The sequence below is a fragment of the Rhinolophus sinicus genome, chromosome 15 (genome assembly GCF_057876585.1).
Source record: "Rhinolophus sinicus isolate RSI-liver-muscle chromosome 15, RSI-T2T, whole genome shotgun sequence".
Lineage (NCBI taxonomy): Eukaryota > Metazoa > Chordata > Mammalia > Chiroptera > Rhinolophidae > Rhinolophus > Rhinolophus sinicus.
The window spans coordinates 84,394,976-84,418,101 of NC_142515.1; the positions used below are offsets into that span (position 1 = coordinate 84,394,976).

General features: G+C 51.7%; 1 protein-coding gene across 1 annotated transcript in view; it reads right to left on the bottom strand.

The window, feature by feature from the left end:
- The window catches only part of SIN3B (SIN3 transcription regulator family member B), a 38,254-nt gene that overhangs the window by 8,466 nt on the left and 6,662 nt on the right, over positions 1-23,126 (bottom strand). The window contains exons 4-13 of the mRNA XM_088792397.1: positions 21,765-21,965; positions 16,865-17,008; positions 9,613-9,735; positions 8,385-8,474; positions 7,788-7,906; positions 5,890-6,097; positions 4,965-5,081; positions 3,644-3,882; positions 2,773-2,956; positions 88-706 (exon numbers count right to left, since the gene is read on the bottom strand). Coding sequence (XP_088648523.1) covers positions 88-706; positions 2,773-2,956; positions 3,644-3,882; positions 4,965-5,081; positions 5,890-6,097; positions 7,788-7,906; positions 8,385-8,474; positions 9,613-9,735; positions 16,865-17,008; positions 21,765-21,965 — 2,044 coding nt within the window. The remainder of the gene's footprint in view (positions 1-87; positions 707-2,772; positions 2,957-3,643; positions 3,883-4,964; positions 5,082-5,889; positions 6,098-7,787; positions 7,907-8,384; positions 8,475-9,612; positions 9,736-16,864; positions 17,009-21,764; positions 21,966-23,126) is intronic.

Genomic DNA, 23,126 nt, shown 5'->3' on the forward strand with positions numbered 1-23,126 from the left:
AGCTATGAACCGGAACCCTCGGGGCCCACAGGGGCCCTCAGCACCCATGTGTCACCCCAGGGCTCTGGCAGGGTCTGGGGGACTCACTGGGCTGCTTCAGCCGCAGCTCCATGGCGGGGTCATTGCCCTTCTCCCGGCGGCCCTCGCACAGCAGCTTCTCCCTCTCCTTCTCGGTCCGATACTCCAGGAGCTGCTTCTGTGCCTGGCGGTAAATCTTCAGGAGCCGGGAGCACAGGGTCTGGTGGAGGCGCAGGAAGAAGTACCAGTTGTTGTTGGCGAAGAAGAGGCTGTAGACATCGTCCAGGGCCTTGTGCGCTGCTGGTGGCGGCGGCGGTGGAAGCTGCTGCTCGGCCGGGGGACCCTCGCCTGCAGCCCCCTTCTCCTCTGGAGGGCTACTCTGTGGCCCAGGAGCCGGCTTCTTCCGGTCCCCGGGATCCACGCTCTGCCCCTGGGGGCTCCCCCGGCCCTCGTCGGCGGAGTCCTCAGAGGCCGCCAGGTCCAGCTGCTGAGAGAAGAGGCTGGGCACGAACTGGTGCAGCAACTGGTGGATGGTGGCCTGGTCCTCCTTCTGGATGGCGGGCTGCCGCTTCACGTAGTAGCTGATGAGCGCAGCTGCGTCCTCCAGGATCTGCCTGTCCTCGTACACGAAGATGAGGTGTGGCTCGCTGGAGGGGGCGCTGCGGCCCTCTGAGTGCTGCTCCTGGTGCTGGGGACAGGGTGGCCATCAGGTGAGCATTCACCCACAGGGAGAACCCGAGACAGGGACCCGGGGCTGCAGGGCTCTGATGGGGTCACACTGCCCAGCAGCAGGACCAGAAGGGGACCACACTCTCTATCACCAACTACACCTGCAACGACGCCTGGAGTCCCCCAAGTCTAGCTGACCTGGGCTGCCCAGTCCAAGCTTCCCATGGGGGCGAGGAAGGTTGAGGGCAGACCCTGGCCTCTCTGCCCACCATCAGTCATTCATGGATGCTCGACAGACCTTGAAGACTCGGCTCTGCTTACCGGTGAGCCCTCCCCTCCCACAGCCCCTCACACCTGGCCCGTACACTGCCTGTCCCCTTCCCACCTGCCACAGCCTCCACTGTCCTTTCACCCAGCACAGGCCTGCCACCTGCCTGCTCCCGTTCACCTGCCCACTCCAACCATCTGCCCATTGAGCAATCTGGCCAAGAGGAGGACAGCCAGCACCATCACACCTCTCCAGGTCCCCCCACATGGCTCAGCAGAGCACCCCAGCACCTGGTACGCCGCCCTGCAGCCTCTCCGGCCTCAGGGCATCCGGTGCCCCTCCACTGATGCTTCAGGGGCAATGAGCTCTGTTCTGCTGTGCACAGGACCTTTGTATGAACCTGTCTGCTTTCTCCCTGCAGAACTGGGTTGGTCCCTGGGTTCACCCCTCCCTTCGGTCATTATCTAGCTAATGATTTTTCTTCCCCACACATGAAGACAACCACGACTTCCCCCAGACCGCCTCGAGCTGCCTGATGTCAGCCCCTGACGTGGGGCTCACGCAGGCTTTTGGGAAAAGTGAGTGTGGATTCCAACCCTGTATAGGTGGGACCTCCTGAGGGCAGGGCCTGGGCCTCCCCTCATCAGCCAAACGTCCCTCCCCGCTTTGCCCCCAGGGAAAGAGCCAAGGAACTGAAAGGTCAGTGGTGAGTCTGCTGGGCCATATTATCACCCCCAATTTGATGATGAACCGTGGATCCTGGTGTGGGGGGGTGGTCTCAGGCCTCGAGGGCCCACCTGCAGACTAAAGTGAGGCGGCTGGACGGGCTGTAGGGTGGAGCCAGGGGATGAGGGGTGGGCCCTGCAGGGGTGAGGGTGCCCCAGGGCGAGGGAGGCAGGAAGGGAGAGGCTCTCAGGGACCCCCAGCTGTGCCACTCAAGAGCCAGGAAGTCTAGCTCAAGCGGCTGGCTTCTCTGCCTTTAAGTTCTGCACCCTAAGAGGAGCTATGACCCCTGGCTGCTTACATGAGGAATAAAGGGGATAAGTGACCCTGCCAAGGCAGGTGCTCGGTCACTGAAGCTGCCCTGTCTCTGTGACCTGGGTACAGTCCGGGAGCAGTGGCCCTTCCTCACCACTCGTCAGAGCTCTGGCCGACCTCCCTGACGGCCACATCCCGCGGCCTCCACCTCCGTGCTGGGCCTCCCACTGCAGGCGCTTGTGAGTAACTTGCTCCCTGCGTGCATTTCTAAAAGGTCCAGATCCTCAGAGCCCAAGAGCTGGGCCCTACCTCAGTTCTGTGGTTCGGGCCCCAGGAGCCTGGATGTTCCAAGTCTGGCAAGAGGGCACAGTGCAGCAGCTGGAGGTGGAGCCCCGATCTCCTGCAACTGGAGCCACCTCTCATGCCTCAGTTTCCTCACTGCTAAAATCTGGATAACAGTACTGCACAGAAAGGTCTGCGAGCGAGGGTTATGGGATGCTCCTTCTGGGTGTTCTACCATTGCCTGACATACAACAGCGGTGGAGAAGGGAAAGCTGCTAGTATCAGGCATCTAAGGAAGGTGCATCAAGGCCCACATAGGGGGAGGGAAGGAGGGAGGGAGGGAGCGAGGGGAGAGACCCCTGCTGACAACTGCAGAGCCGCTGCAGCCCTTCCCCCGGCCAGCCCTAGTCTGGGTACCACAGCCATAACCCTCCTCACCCCTACACGGCCCTGTGAGGGCGATGCCACTGACCCTAACTGTCAGAAGCAGAGGCCCAGAGACCCAGTGCTGCCTGAAGCTAAGGGCCTGCTCAGACCTGGACAGAGGAGGGCCTTACCTCGTCATAGACGCTCTCAATCTCATTGAGCAAGCTCTTGGAGCGAAGGGCCTTGGTGTCGTTCTGCTTGAAGTTCACGGCCTGGTGGTCTAGGGACTTGAGGTATGCCTTCTCGTACTGCTCCCGCCAGATCTTGTTGAAGCCCTGCTGGGCCTCCCGCCACTCCTCCTCCTTGGCCTTCAGCCTGCAGGGACCAGAGGGCTCAGCGCAGGGACCACATGGGGAGAAGCTGGGGCGCCTGCCTGAGTCGTCCTGCACAGGACCAGCCTGTCCACCCACACCAGCCAACGCATTCTGAACTCGGGACAGCCAGCTCCCGACCTGTCTGTGTACGGGGTTCTGTGTTGAATAGAGGGAGGGAGAGAGGAGGCAAAGGCTCTGGAGATCCAACGCAGACAGTGTTACTGCCAGAACCCTGGCCTGGCTCCTGCCGCTGACCACGCCCTGTAGAGCTATTGGCTCGACTCTGCGCCCATGAGGGAAGGGACTGTGTGGGCCTCGCTTGGCTGTCTAACCCCAGGGCCGAGCACAGCACCCGACTGAGGGCCACCACTTAATCGACTGACACCTGCTCACTAGCATAGAAGGGCTCCTAAGACGTCTTCTGAAACAAAAGGCAAGCCACGGTATAGTTCCCACTCTTCACGTTCAGATCTGATTATGTCTGTGGTGGAATGTGCTAGAAGGACACAGACGACCATTAACCGTGCTTGTCTCTCAGGAGAACAGGGAGATGAAGGAAAAATGGAAACTCTAGTAAGCCAGCCTGAGACCCCACAGACACCCCTTCTGCTAACGCCTGTGAGAAACAGCACTAATGAGCTCCCACGGGGCCCCTGTGCTGGGCGGGGCAGCCAGAAGCTGAGGACACCTTTTGAGGACGACAGGGACGGCGGTGACAGGGTTTTTCTTGAGGCTCTCAATGATCTCCGGAGCCTTGTCGCCATAGATGCGATGGATGGCACGACGCTGGATCACCTCTGACGTGCCCCCCAGACAGTCATCCAGCCGGAACTTCTCCTGGTCTTCTGGCGCCATCCGGGACAGCTTCTTCTGTACGCTTTCCAACACCCGGATCGTGGCCAGGTTGGTCTCCAGGACTACGTCTAACTATGGAGAGGAAGGCAAGAACGGTCGGCCATGCGGCTGGTCCTGGGGGCCGCAGGGAAGGGCCTGGGCTAGCAGAAGGGACACTCGGACAGAGGTAACGAACGTCATGTCTGAGGGGGGATGACAGGCCTCAGGAGGAGGGGCCTGATGAGGGTCTGGGGGCCTGATTACCGGGCTGGCATCTTCCTAGGGAGGCGCAAATGCAGGACTTGGTGCTCAGGGACGGGCGCCCGGGAGATGCTCACTGCTGGCTGACTCCCTTCAGGGGCATCAAGAGCACGTTTTGCTGGATGACTCTTGGGGCAGAGGCTGAGGGAGCCAATCCCCGAAGGGTACATACTGTGTGCTTCCATTTATGACAGAGAGAGAGATGGAGGGCAGGTCAATGTGGCGAGGGGTCAGGGCCAGGATGGGGCCAGGAGGGGGACACTGGGCTATAAAGGGCAGAATGAGGGGTCCTAGTAGTGGGGAGCTGTTCAGTATCTTGGCGGTGGGGCTGGATACATGAACTTCCACAGGGGGGAGAACTGCACAGAGCCGAATCCACACGCACACACCACACATGCACACATACAAATATAGTCCCACTGGGCAGATGTGTCAACGTCACTGTCCTGGCTGTCATACTGTGACGGACTACAAGCTGTGACCATTGGGGGAGGGAACCTGGATTGCTCTGTTATTTCTTACATTGCATGTGAACCTATAATGATCTCACAAAAATTGGAAAAAATTAACTTAAGCTAACGTCATTTTATTTCAAGTAATTAAGTTCAAATATATATACTTGTATCTTAAAAATGAAAACAAAAAGTACCATTGCCCAGCTAGCCCAGAGGAAAGCAAGGCAGAAAAGGGACCTGCCAGAAGCTGCCCTGTTGGAAAGCACTGGCACCCGATACTTGAAAGGAGACTTGTTGAGGAGGTCAGGATACATCTCAGGGAGAGGAAGATGAGCCGGGGGAGAGTGAGAGGGCAGGGACAGGGGGCTGGGGGGAAGGGGAACAGCATGCACCTGGGCCCCCCCAATCCTGGCTAGGACTCAGGGCCGCTGAGAGGGCCCCCAGTGCTAGCACACGCACCTCAAAACGCTCATCCTCACAGCGATGCAGCTGCTCCTCATAGGGAGTCTTCTTGGAGCTCACGAAGGTGGAGTCCTCTGACCAGGAGGGGAAGGAGACCCAGGTGTCATTCAGCACCTGCGTCAAGAGGAAACACTGTTATTGACATGATGGCCCCCAGCGGCCAGGACTGTTGATATGGGAGTAATACCATCCTGATTTGACAGGAAATCCCCTTCTCATACAAATAGTAAAATTAATTTTAAAGTGGCCTTAAGAGGAAACGTGACTTTGACTAAGTGAACAAATGCTACTTCAGGGGTAAGGCAATCCTTCTCTGCAAAGAGCCAGATAATAAATATTTCAGGTTTTGTGGGCCACGTGGTCTGCAAGGACTACTCAGCGCTGCCTTTGTCCAGTGAAGCAGCAGCAGGCAATATGTAAATTAATGGGCGTGGCTGTGTGTCAATAAAACTTGACAGACACAACAGGTAGATTGGGTTTGGCAGGTTTGGCCCACAGGCCATAGTCTGCTGACACCTGGACTATACTTTGGAATCCAGCAGGCACTCCTGAATTCTGGAAACACAGTAACAGCCGGTCCACTAACCCCAAAGGAGTGTTCAATGGTCAAGCTAAAAGGAAACATACTGAGGGCAGTGAACTGGAACAGAGCACTTATGGCAAGAATAAATTAAGGCAAAATGATGGAGGAATGTGCCAAAGCCTACGCTGGCACCGCAGGCTCTGTGGCTTACCGAAATTGCCTCGGGTAAGAAACCGTCATCTCTGATCAGGTATTTTCTTTTGCCAAATCCCAGCAGCATCCATTATTCAACATTTGGGGGGTTGATAGTCTTTCATCTGACACATGGGGGTGATGAGTGTTTTTGCAGGGGACGGGGGACATGTATCACACAAGCTGCCAAGAGCCCTGGGGAGCTACCTCCTTGCAGATGGCTGTCCTCCCACTGCACTTGGGCTGCTGGTAGGTTTTAGGGAGAGCCCGGTAGCTGGATCCAATGCGCTTGCAAGACGCGTAGTCGATTTCCCGGCTTATTCCATCCCCGGATCTGTCACTCATGGGTGGGGCGAATGACAGCTCTTTCACCCCCAGGAAAGACTTAAATTGTGCAAAGAGTTCTGGAAATTTCCTTCAGAAATAAAGACAAATGGTAAGTGGGTACCCCTGGGGCTTTCTGGGAGTGATCTAGAGATTTCAGAATGGCTCTGTGTAGATGCCTGTGGATAAAGATGGTCGGAATGCAAGGTCAGGGAGGAGAGGCAAGAGGCGGGACCTAGCATCAGATGTGCGTCCCAAGCCCCACTTGGAAGTGAATCTGTACCCCCCCCACCCCCAAAACTTTGTCACCAGCCAGGCCCTGCCACTTGCAGGATGGCCTTGAAACATGCTGGGAAAGACGACCTAGACTGGCAGACGCTAGGTAAGCAACGTTCCTTGACTGGAAGAGGTCGGGGTTGGCCAACTACAACCAACCTGCCCATGCTTGTCTTTGTAAATAAAGTTTTATTGGCAAGGTGACATCTATTCCAGACTCATTGCTTGTGGCTTCTTTTGCACAATGCCAGAGTTGGGCAGTCCTGACCCTTGGCCCTTGACAGACTGTCAGTGAAGCTCTGCTCTGGAGCATTCCCATGGGAGACACAGCCTGGGAACACCCTCTGTAGATATGCTCTGACGAGTATAATGTATGTTGATTGAAAGGTTTTCATGCAATTTACCCCAACATCGCCTGGATTTATGTTAAAATGAATTATCAAATCCTACTGAAAGGGTGCAGTTACTATGACAGCTGGCACAGTGATCCTGCTGTCAGAGCCAAGCGGTCTCCCCTGAGGGTGTCTTTGGGGCTAAATAGGTCACGCACAGTCGTCTATAATGCATGCTCACCATGTTCCAGATTCTATTTAAGGGTTTAAGAGCCCGTGTGGAGTTTTCTGAAACTGAGGTCAGACTGGCTAAGTAATCTGTCCGATGTGACAGCACTGATGAGGGGGAGGCAACCCTGGGATGCAGCCAGTCCCTTCCTAAAGCACATTGTGCAGGAACTATGCGTGCGCATTCACCTCCTAGAACGTCCCTGCATGCCCAGCAGCTGCCCTGGCCTGGGCTTTGCCCACACAGTGCGGCCCACACTCTGTAACTGGATGTACTGGAACCTGGTTGCTGACCTGCTAACGGGGTTTCTCTCTGGGCAGCTAGGGTGCTAGGTAGTTTTTCATTCTTCCTGCAACTTGTTAGAATTTTAGAAGTCTATATTAAGAGAATCTCCAGAGTTTTATGCTGGTGGAAAAAGCGAGTCCTGAAAGGTTCCATACTGTATGATTCCATTTATATAACACTTTTGTTATGTAAGTTAGAGCAGGAGCACAGATGAGGGGTTGCCAGGGGCCTGGGGCCGGACAAGGATGGGAACAAGAAGGATGCGGGCATGGGCAGCAACGGTCAGCACAAGGACCCTTATGGTTCTGGAGCCACTGAGTACCTTGACTGTCGTGGTGGACACACGACCCTTCCCAGGTGATAAGAGCTACACACACACACAAAACAGGGAAACCTACAAGGATGGGTGGGTTGCCCAAACGTCACCATCATGGTTGTGGTGCTGACTTCAGATGTTACCATGGACAGAAGGGGTCCTAGGATCTGTGTTCTTCCTTACAACTGCAAGGGAACCTGTAACAAGCTCCATAACAATTTCTACTTAAAGACCACATCGAAAAAAAACACCTATTGTTTTTCAAAAGCGATAGCCCAAAGAAGGGTGGACAGAGTGTACAAAAATAAAACCCCTGTGAGGAGTCTGGGGTAGTACTGCTCACCCTAGAAAAGGACTGACGAGCTGGAGGAGCTCAGAGCCGGACACCAGCTCCTGATTGAAGAGCGCGATGCAGCGGAGAAAGTTCTCATAGACCTCCTGGCTCTTCAGGACCCTGCGCACCTGTGAGGAGAGCAAGTCAGGGGGCCTTGCAGGCCGGGCCCAACCCTTGCTCCCTCGCCCACTTGGTTCAGACATCACTAGGCGCACACAGAGTCACCGACCCATGCATGCTCTAACACGACTGGCTGTGGTGTGCAGGGCAATACTCTCTGTGCAGCCATTTGTAGCTAAGACAGCATGAGCATGGGGTCATCTCACTGGCTCGGCCCACTGACCCTGGGTGCCAATCCCAGGACCATCCCTGCTTTAGAAGAGCCACACAGCTGAGGAGCGGCAGATGTGTCCTTATATCCGCTTGGAACCTGAGCTCTGCTGCCTCTTGCCCACCATCCACCACGTGCTCGATGATGGCACACACTCCCTTCTCCTGTGAAAGCTGGTGCCAGCCCCCTCCTCCTAGTCCCACCCAAGAGCTCCCATCTCCACCTGTTCCCTTCCCAGGAGCCCCTGCTCTGCACATCTGAGCCCCAAGGGTCACCTTGTCAAAGAAGGAGAACTCCTGCAGAGTCCCATACTTCCCCACAGCGGCAATTGACAGGTCTTTGGTACCACGCAGTTTCATTTTCTTCTGTGGAGAGAAATTTGTGCTGTCAGTGCTCTGCGTATCCTACAGGCAGCCCCTCTGTTCTTCTTTGTCAGAGTCAAGACAGCTCTCGCACCAAGCTCTCCTGATGGGAACCATCATGGGACGCTGGATGAGATCTGCCCGGGACCCCCCCCAGAGGAACTTCTCAGGACCACCCACCTCCACCCGTGACCCAGTGAAAGATAAAGGTCACATGACCACCCTACCCACAACCTGGGGTCTAAATCTCAGCAGCTTAAGGATTTTGATAATAGGCAGGAGCATCATCAAGTTGAAACCGTAAGGGAGCGGTGCCCCTGGATACAGTACCAGACACCTCTGCTGTCTGTCCTGTCCCATGGGCCGTGATGGTGACGGGAAGGGGACAGGAAGAGGACAGCATTAGTGGGATCCTAGAGAAGTCCAGGTTTTAAATCTCTGTGAAGACTTTTGTCTCTAAGCTGGACTAGGACCTAAGCTTGGCTGTACACCTGAGGCATTGGGGATGCTACAGAACCATCTCCGAAGTGCCTGAAGAATGACGGGATGTGTCAAGAGGACATAGGAGCCAGAACGAGGGGCCCCACTGGCCAAATCTGGGACAGTCTGGGCATCAAGATAAACTGATAGTCATGGATTATAACCCGAAGTCCATGGTGATATAGGTAACTAAATAAATGGGGATAAAGAGAAAGCCCACCCTTATAGTAAAAGTCACCTAGCATATGCACAAGGAATGATGGAATTAGAAAATCACTATCATGTGTGATGAGTGCAACAGGAGCTGGATCTCAGCCCCTCTCATGCCTCAGCAGGGCACCTTGTGCAGTGACCAACCTGCACAACTGTACAGGGACCTTGCCTATGAAAGAGTAGTGATTGTGAAAAGGAACAGATGGAGCATTACATCCTGTTTCTGCAGGAGGGAGGTAACACTCCTCACAACAATCTTGTGAGTTGGGGGAACAGATGAACAGCTACCTCAGAGGTGAGCTGACGTCCCAAGCTCCCACAGCCGGTCCATTTCAAGCCATCCCGGGGTCCAGACTGAGCCCCCTGCCCCAGGCCTGCTGCTTGGGCCGTCTGCATGTTGCTCCTCAGGTCTTCTACTAGTGGACCTACACACCCAGCTGACAGTTACCTTGGCCGGTGCTGACACGGGACGGAGGAGTGAGGGCCGGGAGCGCTTTTTGCCGTGTTCCAGGTTTTTCTCATGCTCATTCTTTTGGACACTGTTCATTTCGCAGGGTCCATTTCCTGTGAACTAAGGACACACACGCAGGAGATGGTTAGCACTGCAGAAGCTCAGCCAGGCCCATCAGTGCAGTTCTCCATTTGTCTGAGTGCACAGAACCGCCTTCAGCTCGGCCCACAGCCCCAGCAAGCACTGCCACGGGCCAGGGGCTCTGTCCACAGGTGAGGTGACCGCGGCTCTGGAGTTCATGTTTACTGGGGGGGAGATTAGTGTACCCAGATCATCACAGCATAACACCACGAGGCTGCGAGAAGGCTCACAGAAGGCTGCCGGGGAGGATGGGTCCTGAGAGGTGAGGGAGGACTCAGGATAAAAACACCGGACTTGGGCCTGGACATGTGGGGCTCACCTGACGGACCACTGATAATGGGGGTCTGGGGTTCAAGAGCACCGCAAAGAGAAAAAGCATTTCCGACAAAGACTGGCATGTGCAAAGCCCCGGCAGCAAGAGGAAGCAGCGGAGAGCCGCCAGGTCACTCAGGGGCCTCCAGCCAAGTTTGTACTGCTCCTGTGAATGCGAAAATACTTCCGGGGGGCAGTGTCATCACTCAGTGGGGACTCATTGCTGGTCGTTTACGTCCACCATGAATTAACGGGTCAGAGATGTTCGTCCCAAGCGGGGTATCTATAGAGTGTTAGCAATATTTACAAAGAACAGTTCTGGAAGAATCTAGTCAGAATGTGCATCTATGCGAATGTGCTGGAAAGCTGGAGCAGGCAGGGGAGGGTAGATGGACCGCATCTCTTCTGCAAGATGTGTGCAGGGCCAGGGGGCACATGAAATCACCCCACCAGGGACCTGGACTTGGAGATAACACACGAATGACATGCTGTTAACCCAAAGCGTGGGCTGGGTGAGCAAATCATGCAGCGTCCAACAAAACAGCAGCATCTATCAGACCAGCGTGAGCTCTGTGTCTCTGTGTCACTGCTAGGGATGGGCATACCTGATATTCTTACATGAAACAGGAGAAAAACAACCCCAGTGGCAGAACAGTGTGCCATTTTTTAAAATAAGGATAAATATTTCTTTGCACATGCAGAGGAAATTTCTGGAAGGACACATACTATAAGATACTTGTGAGTGTTTAACTCTGAGCAGAGTAACTGGGAAACTGAAGATAAGAAGGGAAATTTACTTTTCATACTTAATTGTCTTACTGATACTCGATTTTTTCACGAACATATACAATTTTATAATAATTAGAATGACAATAATAAAGTCCTATGGTTAACTACAGGCCAAACTTGTCCCTTAGGGGACAAACTTCTTTGGAGAGTAGTTATCCAAAGATTCAAAGTTGCTCCAAGAACCTTAAGTGGAAAAATTCTCCTTCATCTTTTTGTAGATGCCAAAACAGGTGGAAACACCAAGGAGGCAGGCGGGTGACACTATAACAAGCACTGAGTGGGATGGGGACGCCAAAGGTGCAAGGGCAACATGAGTTAACAGCATTAGCTAACTATCCCACTTGGTGAGCATTTGAGATAGATCGACCCCCAAAGCCCATTCTGCTGGCAGCGGTATACTCACCATGCTCGACCTGTTTTTCTAAATAATGTTTTATTGGCAAACAGTCACATCCATTCATTGACACATGATCCAAGGGTGCTTTCCCACTAGGATGGCGGAATTGAGTCTTTGCAACAGAGGCTGCCTGGCTTGCAAAGTCTAAGATACTATCTGGTCCTTCATAGGAAAACATCTGCCAAGTTTGATTTAGGCCAAACGCTTGAGTTTAATTAGGACAGTATCAAATTTCATCTTTGGTTTTTTTCCCTGCAGTTTTAATAGAAATCCAAAAATTAATATAAAGGACCGTGAACATAAAGATCACTTTATGTAACAGATTGTACATGGGTGTTTCTAATAATTTAAAAAATAATTCAACCTTTTTAAATGTGTGAGATAGCTCTAATCACCCAATATACACTAAAAAACTCTGCTGAATTGACAACAAATACCATTTAAAGAAACTGTGTGGGTAGGCAGTTTTCTGAGGGAAATGCTTATATTTTTTAGGGAGGGCTTTATCCAGTCCAACTTTGAAAATTCCCAGTTGTGCCCACCAGGGGGCGCTGTAACCACAGCCATCAGAGGACAATAGGCTCCACTCACCTGCTCTAGACCTACCGTGTTTCCCTGAAAATAAGATCTAACCGGAAAATAAGCCCTAGCATTTTTCAGGATGACATCCCCTGAACATAAGTCTGAATGTGTCTTTTGGAGCAAAAATTAATATAAGAGCCAGTCTTATTTTCGGGGAGACACGGCAGTGCTTGAACAATCACCACCAAGATGAAAATGTACGGAACTAAGATAGCCCTTGCCAAAACACTTCTGAGAGTTGGGACGAGCAGTGTGGCCTAACAGTTTTATCGGTTACCTGGTGTCTGCTGTGCACTGCTCCCTACAACCCCAGGCGATGGGGCTCCCTACCTGTGATATCAACCCCCAGGGTGGTTCTGCTCACAGCTCAGCAAAGGCAGGACCCTAGCACAGCCCCGGGCTCACCCTGGCCAGGCCCTTCCCTAAGGAGTCTTCCAGGCGGCCTAGCGGAAGACGTGTCCATCGCCACTTCCTACATGAAGGAGCTGAGGCTCGGGAAAGTGACCTGTTAAGGCTTCTGCAGCTAGAAGGTGACAAAGGGAGACACGAACCAGGTGTGCGATCATGAGCCCTTTGCTCCAGGCGCTGCACCCACCACCTCCCATCAAGGCAGGGCTGCTCTCTTGAGCCTCCCTGGTGTGTGGAGAAAGGGCATGTTCCTGGCCCCTTGGCCTCCGCCAGAGCAGCAAAAGCTGGCAGGGCACTTGGCCAGCCTTTCTTCCCTGTAGCCATGAGGGTGGGCTGCCGCTGGACCACTCAGCACTAAGGCAGTGGCTCTGAGAAGGCCGGCCGGGGATGTCACTGTGCACTCACCTTCCTGTGGGGATAGAGTTCAGGGAAACAGCTGCCAAGGTCAAGGTCAGAGCTGAGATGTGAGACCCAGATTTAAGAGAATGGGATTCAAAGAATCCATAAGCACATGAGGGGGCAAGATGGGGCTTCACTGAGTGTGACAGACAGAATGCAGCTCAAGCTTCTAGGGAGGCAGGGAGACCTTTGACGAATGGAGGAGAAAGATGGAGCACTGAGCATGTGCCCGGCCCTGCACGAGGTGACTGAAGGACAACGGTTTGCCGAGTCCCCATTCGAGCAGGACGACCTGTCAGTCCCGTGCCAGAGAACGAAACAAGGCCTAGGAGATGATGTGACTGGCTCAAGCCCACCTGCCGTGCCTGAGGAGGCTGAGCAAGTGCTACGGCCCGGGCTGGGTGCTCACGGGGCTCTGCCAAACCCCTCAACTCTCTGAGGATGCCTGAGGTTCCAGGCAGGTTGGAAGGATGGGCTCTGGCTCCGGGACTTGATGTCAGCCCCACTGATGGACACAGAGCCTTTCTGACTTGGGAGTCAGGAAGGGTTTCCTGGAGGCATCCCTGCTTAGGGACAGTGCTGTGTCCTGGAGACAGTGACATGGGGACAAGCCCCAGCCCATGCCCTGAAGTCCATCTGCCTGGACCAAGAGTCTTCACAGCGTCCAAACCCAGACACCTGTGGCCCCTGATCCCCTCTGAGACCCGCTGTCACCCAGCCCTGTTCCCCCTGCATCTTCACTCACAAGCAGACCTGGGAGAGCTGTTGGTGCTGCATCCAGCACGGGGCAGGGGAGGGGGATCCTCCTGTAAGCGGGGGGTCCGCTTACAACCCAAGTGGTCATCAAGGGCAGAGGAGAAGAAGGATGAAAAAAGGAAACAGAAGTGAACAAACTAGGAAGAGAAGGGAGCTTCCTCAATTGAATACAGGGCGTTTGGGAAAAACCCACAGCTCACAGCACACTCAGTAGTGAAAGACTGAAAGCTTTTCCTCTAAGATCAGGACGCCTGCTCTCACCACTTCTACTCAACACAGGACTGCAGGTTACACTACAGCGATTAGGCAAAAAAATAATAAAAAAAGAAAAGAAAAGAAATAAAAGGCATCTAAATTGGAAAGGAAGAAGGAAAACTATCTTTATTAGCAGGTGGCATGATCTGCTCTATAGAAAAATCCTAGTGAATCCACAAAAACGATTAATGCTAATAAATGGATTTAGCAAAATTAAAGGATACAAAATTAACATACAGAAAGCAGTAGCGTTTCTATACACTAGTAATGAATGACTGAAAAATGAAATTAAGAAAACAATTCCAGGGGCCGGCCCGGTGGCTCAGGCGGTTAGAGCTCCGTGCTCCTAACTCCGAAGGCTGCTGGTTCGATTCCCACATGGGCCAGTGGGCTCCCAACCACAAGGTTGCCAGTTCAATTCCTCGAGTCCTGCAAGGGATGGTGGGCTCTGCCCCCTGCAACTAAGACTGAACATGGCACCTTGAGCTGAGCTGCCTCCCGGATGGCTCAGTTGTTGGTTGGAGCGCGGGCTCTCAACCACAAGGTTGCCAGTTCAATTCCTCGACTCCCGCAAGGGATGGTGGGCTCTGCCCCCTGCAACTAAAATTGAACATGGCACCTTGAGCTGAGCTGCCGCTGAGCTCCCGGATGGCTCAGTTGGTTGGAGCGTGTCCTCTCAGCCACAAGGTTGCCGGTTCGACTCCCGCAAGGGATGGTGGGCTGTGCCCCCTGCAACTAGCAACGGCAACTGGACCTGGAGCTGAGCTGCGCCCTCCACAACTAAGACTGAAAGGACAACAACTTGAAGCTGAACAGAACCCTCCACAACTAAGATTGAAAGGACAACAACTTGACTTGGAGAAAAGTCCTGAAAGTGCACACTGTTCCCCAATAAAGTCCTGTAAAAAAAAAAAAAGAAAACAATTCCATTTCCAATAGTATCAAAAAGAATAAAACACTTAGGAATAAATTTAACCAAGGTGGTACAAGATGTGTATACTGAAAACTATTAGGTTGGTGCAAAAGTAATTGCGGCTTAAAAGGTTAAAAACAACTGCAAAAACCGCAATTACTTTGGCACCAACCTAATATAAAACACTGCTGGAAGAAATTGACAATTTAAATAAATGAAAAGATGCCACATGTTCGTGGATTGGAAGGCTTCATACTGTTAAGATGTCAATACTCCCCAAAATAGCTGAAAGGTTCAATGTAATCCCTATCAAGATCCCAATGGCCTTTTTCACAGAAATGAAAAAGGTGATATTCAAATTCATATGGAATTGCAAAGGGCCCTGAATAGCCGAAACAACCTAGGAAAAGAAGAACAAAGTTCTCACAGTTCCTGATTTCAAACTTACCACAAAGCTACAGTAATCAGAGGAGTGTGGTGCTGGCATAAAGACAAACATGGAGATCAGTGGATTAGAATGAAGAGTCCAGAAATAAACCCATACAACTGTGGCCACTGATTTTCCACAAGGGTGATAAGCCCCTTCAATGGGAACAGAAGAACAGTTTCTTCAACAAATGGTGCTGGGACGACTGGATCACCACACACAAAAGAATAAAGTTGTACCCTTACCTTACACCATATACAAATACTAGTAACTCAAAATGGATCAATGACCTAAATATAAGAGCTAAAACGATAAAACTATTAGAAGAAAACATAGGGAGAAACCTTCCTGACCTCAGCAGGCTTGGTAATGAATTCTGAAATTTGACACTAAAAGCATGAGCAACAAAACAAAAAATAGGTAATTGAACTTGATCAAAATTTAAAACTTCCGTGCATCAAAGGACACTAAGAAGGAAGAGAAAAGACAACAGAATGAAGGAAACTACCTGATAAGGGTCTGGTGTCCAGAATATATAAAGAACTCTTACAACTGCACAACAAAGACATACAAACTGAAAAATGGGACTTGAATGGAAATTTCTCCAAAAAAGATATAAGAATGGCCAATAAGTACCTGAAAAGATTCTCCATTTTATCAGTCATAGGGGAAATGCAAATCAAAACCACAATGAGATACCACTTCAAACAGACTATGAAGGCTATAATCAAAAAAAGAAAACACCAAGTGTTGGTGACGTTGTGGAGAAACTGAAACTCTAGAATATTGCTAGCAAACATAAAAGGGTGCAGCTGCTATGGAAAACTGTTTACTGTTTGGCAGTTCCTCAAAAAGTTAAACGTGTGAACGTAGTTATGATATGACTCAGCAATTCCACTCCCAGGTATAGAACCCAAGGAACTGAAAACAGGGACTCAAACAAATCCTCGTACCCAGCAGTGCAAAGCATCACTACTCACAATCGCCAAAAAGTGGGAATGACCCAAATGTCCACCAACGGATGAGCGGATAAACAAATGAGTGGTCCATCACACAAGGGACTATTACTCAGCCATGAAGAGGAATGAAGCACTGACACGAGAGAAACCAGACACAAGAAAACCACATGTTGCATAATCCCATTTATATGAAATGTCCAGATAGGTAAATCCGTAGAGGCAGAAAGCAGATTGGCGGCTGTCACGGGCTGCTCATGGGGGCAGGGTCTACTTTAGGGGTGATGGAAGTGTTCCAGAACTAGATAGAGGTAATATTTGCAAAACATTGTGAATGCATTAAATGCCACTAAATGATACACTTTAAAATGGTGACTTTTACGTTATGTGAATTTTACTTCATCTTTTTTTTAAAGCCTTATGTTCATGGAAATGAACGAATGGAAAGGGCAGCCCCGAGGCCTCAGGCTACAGCAGTGCAATCTGCACCCTCACCGCCCGTCCCAGGCCCATCCTCTGCTCTCTGCCCCCCAGTGACTGCCAAGCCTCAGCCCAGCCCCACCGGGTCCCTCGAGAGGGGGAGGTGCTGGGCCCAACCTTCCTGCACCTGTCCACCGGGCCCTGGTTACAGGTGGGCGGCTCTGCAGTCCTGAGCAGGTTGGAGGAATACCAGGTCCCTTTGTCCGTACAGAGAAGCCATCTTCAGGATCTACTCCAGCTTGACGTGGAGGTGGAGCCTGTGACAGAAGTCTGCCCTGGAGGCCTGAGGACATCTGTACCCTGTGTGGTTCCTGGGGAAACCCAGTATGTCCTGGGGGGTCGGACAAGCCTGGCCTGGCCCTGGGGGCTGCACCGAGGCACGGGGTTCCAACTGAGGAGGTAGCCCCCCGGCCAGGTAGGCACTCTATACTCACCAGGGACCGCTTGGCTTCAGGCAGGAACTGTCCAAACTCAGAGAGCAGGTCCTCCTGGCCCCGGAAGAGGTTGGCCACCTCAGTGAACACCTCCTCTTCAGACATGCCTCGGAAGGGCCGGCCTTTTGTGCTCAGCTGCTCCTTCTGCCAATTGTCAGGAGGGTGAAAACGAGTTAGTCAAGGAACCAGGCATCCTGACGGTGACATTCAGGTGTCCCCTGTGAAGGAGAGAGGGGCCTCACCTGCCACCCTGCTGGTAACTCAGGGTGCCCCGCACCGGGCCCCCCTGCGTGGAGAGCAGTACTGTGTGCTTATGTCTCAGGCCTGCACCACAACACAGCCTAAGCCCTGGCCATGGACAGGACATGTGCTAGGCGTGTGGGGGGACACGGGCAGGGGCCTGGTCATGGAAGGACCTGGTCCCAGCCGTCCCAAGGGCAAGCGGGCATGTTCTGGGGGCTGGGGGAGCACAGAGCTAGCACTTGGCCTTGAAGGGAAGAGGGTGAAGACGAAGGAAAGGGACTTCCAGGCCAACGGACCTGTTACCCAGCCACCAATCGGCCTGACCCGGAGCTCAAAGCAACGAGATGAAGACCAGAGGGGACCTAGGTCGGAAGGGCAGGAAGCCGTGGGCAGAACATTAGAAAGAAGTCTGTCAACTTCACACCCGAGAATATGACTAAGCAAAAGGCATCGGAGAGGGCCGGCCCGGTGGCTCAAGCGGTTAGAGCTCCATGCTCCTAACTCCGAAGGCTGCCGGTTCGATTCCCACATGGGCCAGCGGGCTCTCAACCACAAGGTTGCCAGTTCAACTCGAGTCCCGCAAGGGATGGTAGGCTCCGCCCCCTGCAAATAAGGTTGAACACAGCACCTGAGCTGAGCTGCCTCCCGGATGGCTCAGTTGGTTGGAGCGCATCCTCTCAACCACAAGGTTGCCGGTTCGACTCCCGCAAGGGATGGTGGGCTGTGCCCCCTGCAACTAGCAACGGCAACTGGACCTGGAGCTGAGCTGCGCCCTCCACAACTAAGACTAAAAGAACAACAACTTGAAGCTGAGCAGCACCCTCCACAACTGAGATTGAAAGGACAACTTGACTTGGAAAAAAGGCCTGGAAGTATACACTGTTCCCGGATAAAGTCCTGTTCCCCTTCCCCAATAAAATCTTAAAACAAACAAACAAACAAAACAACAACAACAACAAAAAAAAAACGGCATCAGAGATGGGGCGTTCCAAGAGCACAGGATATTCCCACCCTACAGCTACAAAGGGGAACGAGCCAACCTCAGTCAGCGTCTCCCCCACTCCCTGCCTGCTGCACCCTGAGGGAAGCTAGTTTTTAATCCTGCACCCATAACACCTATTTGGGGGGGGAACTGCCTCCCCACCTCCGCCCAAGTTACTAGGACACTTGAAAGCCAAAGAAAAACTGGGCCAAGACCACTCAGCTCAGAGAATAAATACGAGTCCCCTCTACACACATGAAACAATGATCGAACGGAGTGATGCTTACAGATATACAACTTAAAACAGCACCACTCCGCTCACCAGATCAACAAAGATGAAAAGAAGTGGTTCCTTTCTTCGGGATGTGGGAACTGTAAGGCGGAAAGGAAGACGGGCGTACCCCGGAGAGGGAAACGTGGCTCTATCTACGACCACGTAACAGGCACACATGCTCACTCAGGGATGTGCTTTCTGGGAACATTCTTGCAGAGAAGGTCAGTTCTGCTCTGATGCCTGTTTGGAACATGCAAATCTTTTGAGCTGGATACGCGTACTAACTAAGGAACGATCTGAGCACAGTGCAGACTTTGCGATTGCTTCCGTGGGGGAAACCCCGGACGAGTGCGGGGTCACGGCACTGGGCTGACCAGAGGGGAGCACAAACACACTTCCCATCCAACCTGGCAGTTTCTGTTAAGAACCACTGCCCAGGTGGTAGGAGGTGACTACCACCTCTCCCACGTCAAGAAACCTCCTCCTAGTACCTCCCAGGGCACCCCAGGCTGCAACCTTCCCCCATCCACATGTGAACCTGAGGTCTTCCCAAGGTGAAGTGCCAGAGGTGCTGTAGTATTCATGTCATGATTAGCCATCTCACATGTGTATGACAGTGCTACTACTAGTAGTAGGTGCCTATCTTTTTTCAGTGTGTTGCTCAGTTTCCCAGTGTTGTACCCTGACCGTTTTCCCATTGGCTGATGCACATTTGCAGAGCAAGATCACTTGTAGGAATGTCACGTGTCACATAAGGCCAGAACTGGCTGTGCTCATCGGAGCACACGTATGTACAAAGTTGGAAAATAGGGACCAGCTGCCCACGGTAGACCCGAGGCACGCACTGTGCATGAATCGACCTCAGGTAACAACATTTAACCCACAGGTCAGCACCACCGTTACAACCATTTTATAGATTAGAACCTGAGGTTCAGGGCAGTGAGGGAAAGGGTTCTGAGGGTGCAGGTGGTTTCAGAACTAAGTCTGACCCAAGGCCCAACAGAGATCGAAACACAGTAACACGTGGCCAAATTTACCTCGAGTTGCTGGCTTGGGGTCTCACGGTGTCTTCCAAATTCAAGACAATATTCTAAAATGAGGATAATTCACACAATAATTCCCACTTCTAGCCTGAGGTCGCCACGAAGCTTGTTTAAAATGCAGATGGTGGGCCAGACCTGAGGAGTTGCCACTCTGGGGGGAGGCCCAGGTACCTGGATTTCCTCCCAACACTCAGTGGCTCTGGTTGGAGGACGCTGAGCTGTCCCTTCCCCCATGAGTCTTCTCTGAATGAGTCTGCGGCCCATTGCGATGACCTTGGATAAATAAGTCTCACTTCTCTGCTTCAATTCCCATCAACAGAACAGACACCTCCCAACCTTCTCTCTCAAGAGCCTTCCAGCCCCTAAGCTGTGGTGACGTCATGGACTCTGGGAAGGACCCATAAGCCGCTACGATTCCAAACGTCATCCTTCCACACAGATCAGATGTTACAGCTACCACTCATCTGAGAAGCAAGAAGCTCTCACTGCTGTGCAAGCACCACGTGCACGCTGGATTTGAGTCCAATGGGGCCATATATGTTGACAACACCGACGGCAAGTTTGTTGCATCAAAACAGCGCCACTGGGTTTACAGGGAGCAAATGCTATCAACCTAATATTAAACATTTATGCTAAAGAGAATTCCACTCCTTTATTTCACTTATCAAGGTTGTACAGAAAGTTTTTTTTTTTAAAGTGGGTTCTGCTTATGACCAAAAGGGTGAACTGTGAATGAAAAACAGTTCTAATGAAAGTAACCTCTCAGGGTGATCTCATCATAACTTCCTAACGGGGCAGGTCATGGTGGGTGGTCACGCCCCAGGCCTAAGACTTTAGTGAAAGGTTGAAGCCAGTCCTGTCCGTTGTTCTTATGCATCTAGGGTTAACACACCTTTGAAATGCCAGAAGTAATAGCCCTTGAAGGGGGTGTTAACCCTCAAGAGAGCACATAATCTTGTTAACTATCCTATAATCCAATCCCTGCCTTGCTTTCTCCAGTCTTCATGACACCCCCTCAATTTCAAATTCATAAAAGAAGCTGCAAAACTATTATCTTCTGAGCAGTTGAGATCTTGCTCCCACACGTGTTATCGGTTTAGCTCAAATAAACTCTTACAAAAAAATTTAAATAAATGAATGAATGAATGAATAAAAGTAGGTTCTGCTGCTTAGAAAAATAAAAGGCATCGGAAACTCTGTGTAGGGAAGATGATAACATTCAAGCTCCTTGAATGACACAGATGTCCCTCGCCACTGGACTGCCAGAACTTCCTGTCAAGTCCCTTGAAACCAGCTCTGACCCCTGGGCCTTTGCACAGGCCATTCCTAACACCCCAAGTCTGCTCTTCATCTGCACTTGTCTGCCTGATGGTCTGACCCATTTGTCAAGGTTCAACCTGAATATCCTCTTCCTGACCTCCCAGGGGGTTGGCAACCGTTAACCCTGACGTACATACTTCCGTTCTTTTCCACCCCCGTCATCTCTAAGTTTCTCCCACCTCTAAACTGAACTCCCAAGCAGCAGCAATCCTTCACCTCTGCCACTCCAGCACCTGGAACAGAGTCCAGTAATCAGCAGAAACAAAGGAAGCTGTGAGTTCTAAATAGTATGAAGTCATCTTGTAAAAAGTGTCCCTTAGGATCTTTTTAAATCCCTGTGACGTGTGTTTTCTAGCGCTTCTTGGGTGCAGAGGTGCCTCAAGGAGTAAATTAAAATAAAAACTCAATGGAACTCCTGTTGGATTTGTATATCATGTTCACAGCAGCCAAATGTGACAGTAACCCAAGTGTCCACCAACGGATGAATGGATACACAACACGTGGTCCATCCACACCATGGAATACTATTCAGCCATAAAGAGGAAGGGCACTCTGACACCTGCTACAACATGGATGAACCTCGAGGACATTATCCTAAATGAAATAAGCCAGACACAAAAGGACAAATACTGTATTGTCACACTTATGTGAGGTCTCTAGGAGTCAGATTCATAGAGACAGAAGGTAAAATGGTGGGTGCCAGGGGCTGAGGGGAGGCGGGGGAGCTAGTGTTTAATGGGGCAGAGTTTCAATTTTGCAAGATGAGAAAGAGCTCTGGAGATGGATGGTGGTGACGCTTGCACAACAATGCGAATGTATTTAATGCCACTGAACTGTACACTTAACAATGGTTAAAATGGTAAGTTTTATGTTACGTATACTTTATCACAGTTAAAACAATTAATGCAAAAGAAAAGCTTATCAGAGTTTTACAGGATTCCATGAACGTGGACAAGAAAATCCTAATGCTTCCCATGCACCTGACATCGAATGACGACGGCACGATCGGCCACAGAAGTGTGACGTGAGGCTTCTTACCTGGTAAGTGTGCAGGATCTCCAGGAAAGACCTGTAGACCTCAGGGTGGTCCAGAAAGCGGGTCTTAATCTTGTTCACGTAGCTGATGGCATTGTTGAACTCCACGGAATCCGACTCCAAGGGCACCTGGGGTCTGTCCTCCTTGTAGAGCAGCTGCGGCTTGAAGTTCTCGGCACAGTCACTGTGGCTGTGCGCATTCTCCTGACAACAACACAACAGTGAGCGGCTCTCAGCCTGACACGGGAACAGGCTGTGACTGACGCCAGAACCCAGCCACTGTTCATACAAGAACAGGCAAAACCCAGCACAGAGCCAAGGGTTTCAATTAGACGCAGAGAAAGGTTACTTCTGGGGGCCTGGAGGGAGGAATGAGGGGGTGGCACAGAACATGCTCCGGAGTGAGTCTCATGAACTCCCCTCTGCCTGATCTTTCCCAATCGATGTAGAGAACACGAAGGCCTGATACACACTTTACACTTTGAACAATAGCCTTTGGAAAAATGTATAAAGTGTGGATTGTTTAATCCTTTTCAGAGTGGAATTTTGGGCTCTTTATAAAAGAAGTCTTCCCACACCTGCTGCCAGCCCATTTCAGCAAGATTGTTTCCAGGTATAAAAGCACCTGCTCTCACCAGGTGTAAAACTGAGACCCTGTAGGTGAGGAAGGGAGGGCACCGTCCAGGCTGCCAGGGTCTGTGGGACTTTGGGTGCTAAGCCCAGGGCACGTCACCTGAGAGAAAAGAGATGGGCCCTGACCAGTCAGCAAGCACGCCATCTATGTGTGCTTTTCCATCAGTGCAAATGAAAATAAAAAGACAGACACACACCCCCCCCTCTCCTGGGCACTCATAATCCTAATTTGTGGTGGACGGGACCACTCCCCGAAGGAGGTGATGTCTGTTTCGAAACTGGAATTTTTCATGTGGGTTTGATGACGGCCTCCCTCTGCAACTGACCACAGCTGGGCCATCAGGAGGACCCTCGGCATCCTTCAGGTCCCAGCACGGAGGGGCCGGTACTCGAGCAGCCTTCCAGAACCATCGTGTGGCAAACCAAAATGACCTCGTCTCCCAGCGCTCTGAGCCTCTTCCTTGCTGTTTTACTCCGTGACTCGTATCAGCTTCCTACACGTAACATACTGTCATTATTTTGTTCTGTCCACCCACACGTAACATACTGTCATTATTTTGTTCTGTCCACCCTGACTGGATGGCAAACACCACGAGAGTAGAGATTCTGTTTTGTTCACAGGTGTCTCCCCAGTGCCTGGAACAGAGCCTGGAACAGAGAGGCTTCCTCCACGGCTGGGGGTGATCAGATGAATGGATGAAGGAACAAACGGACTCTACCGTTTCGCTTCCA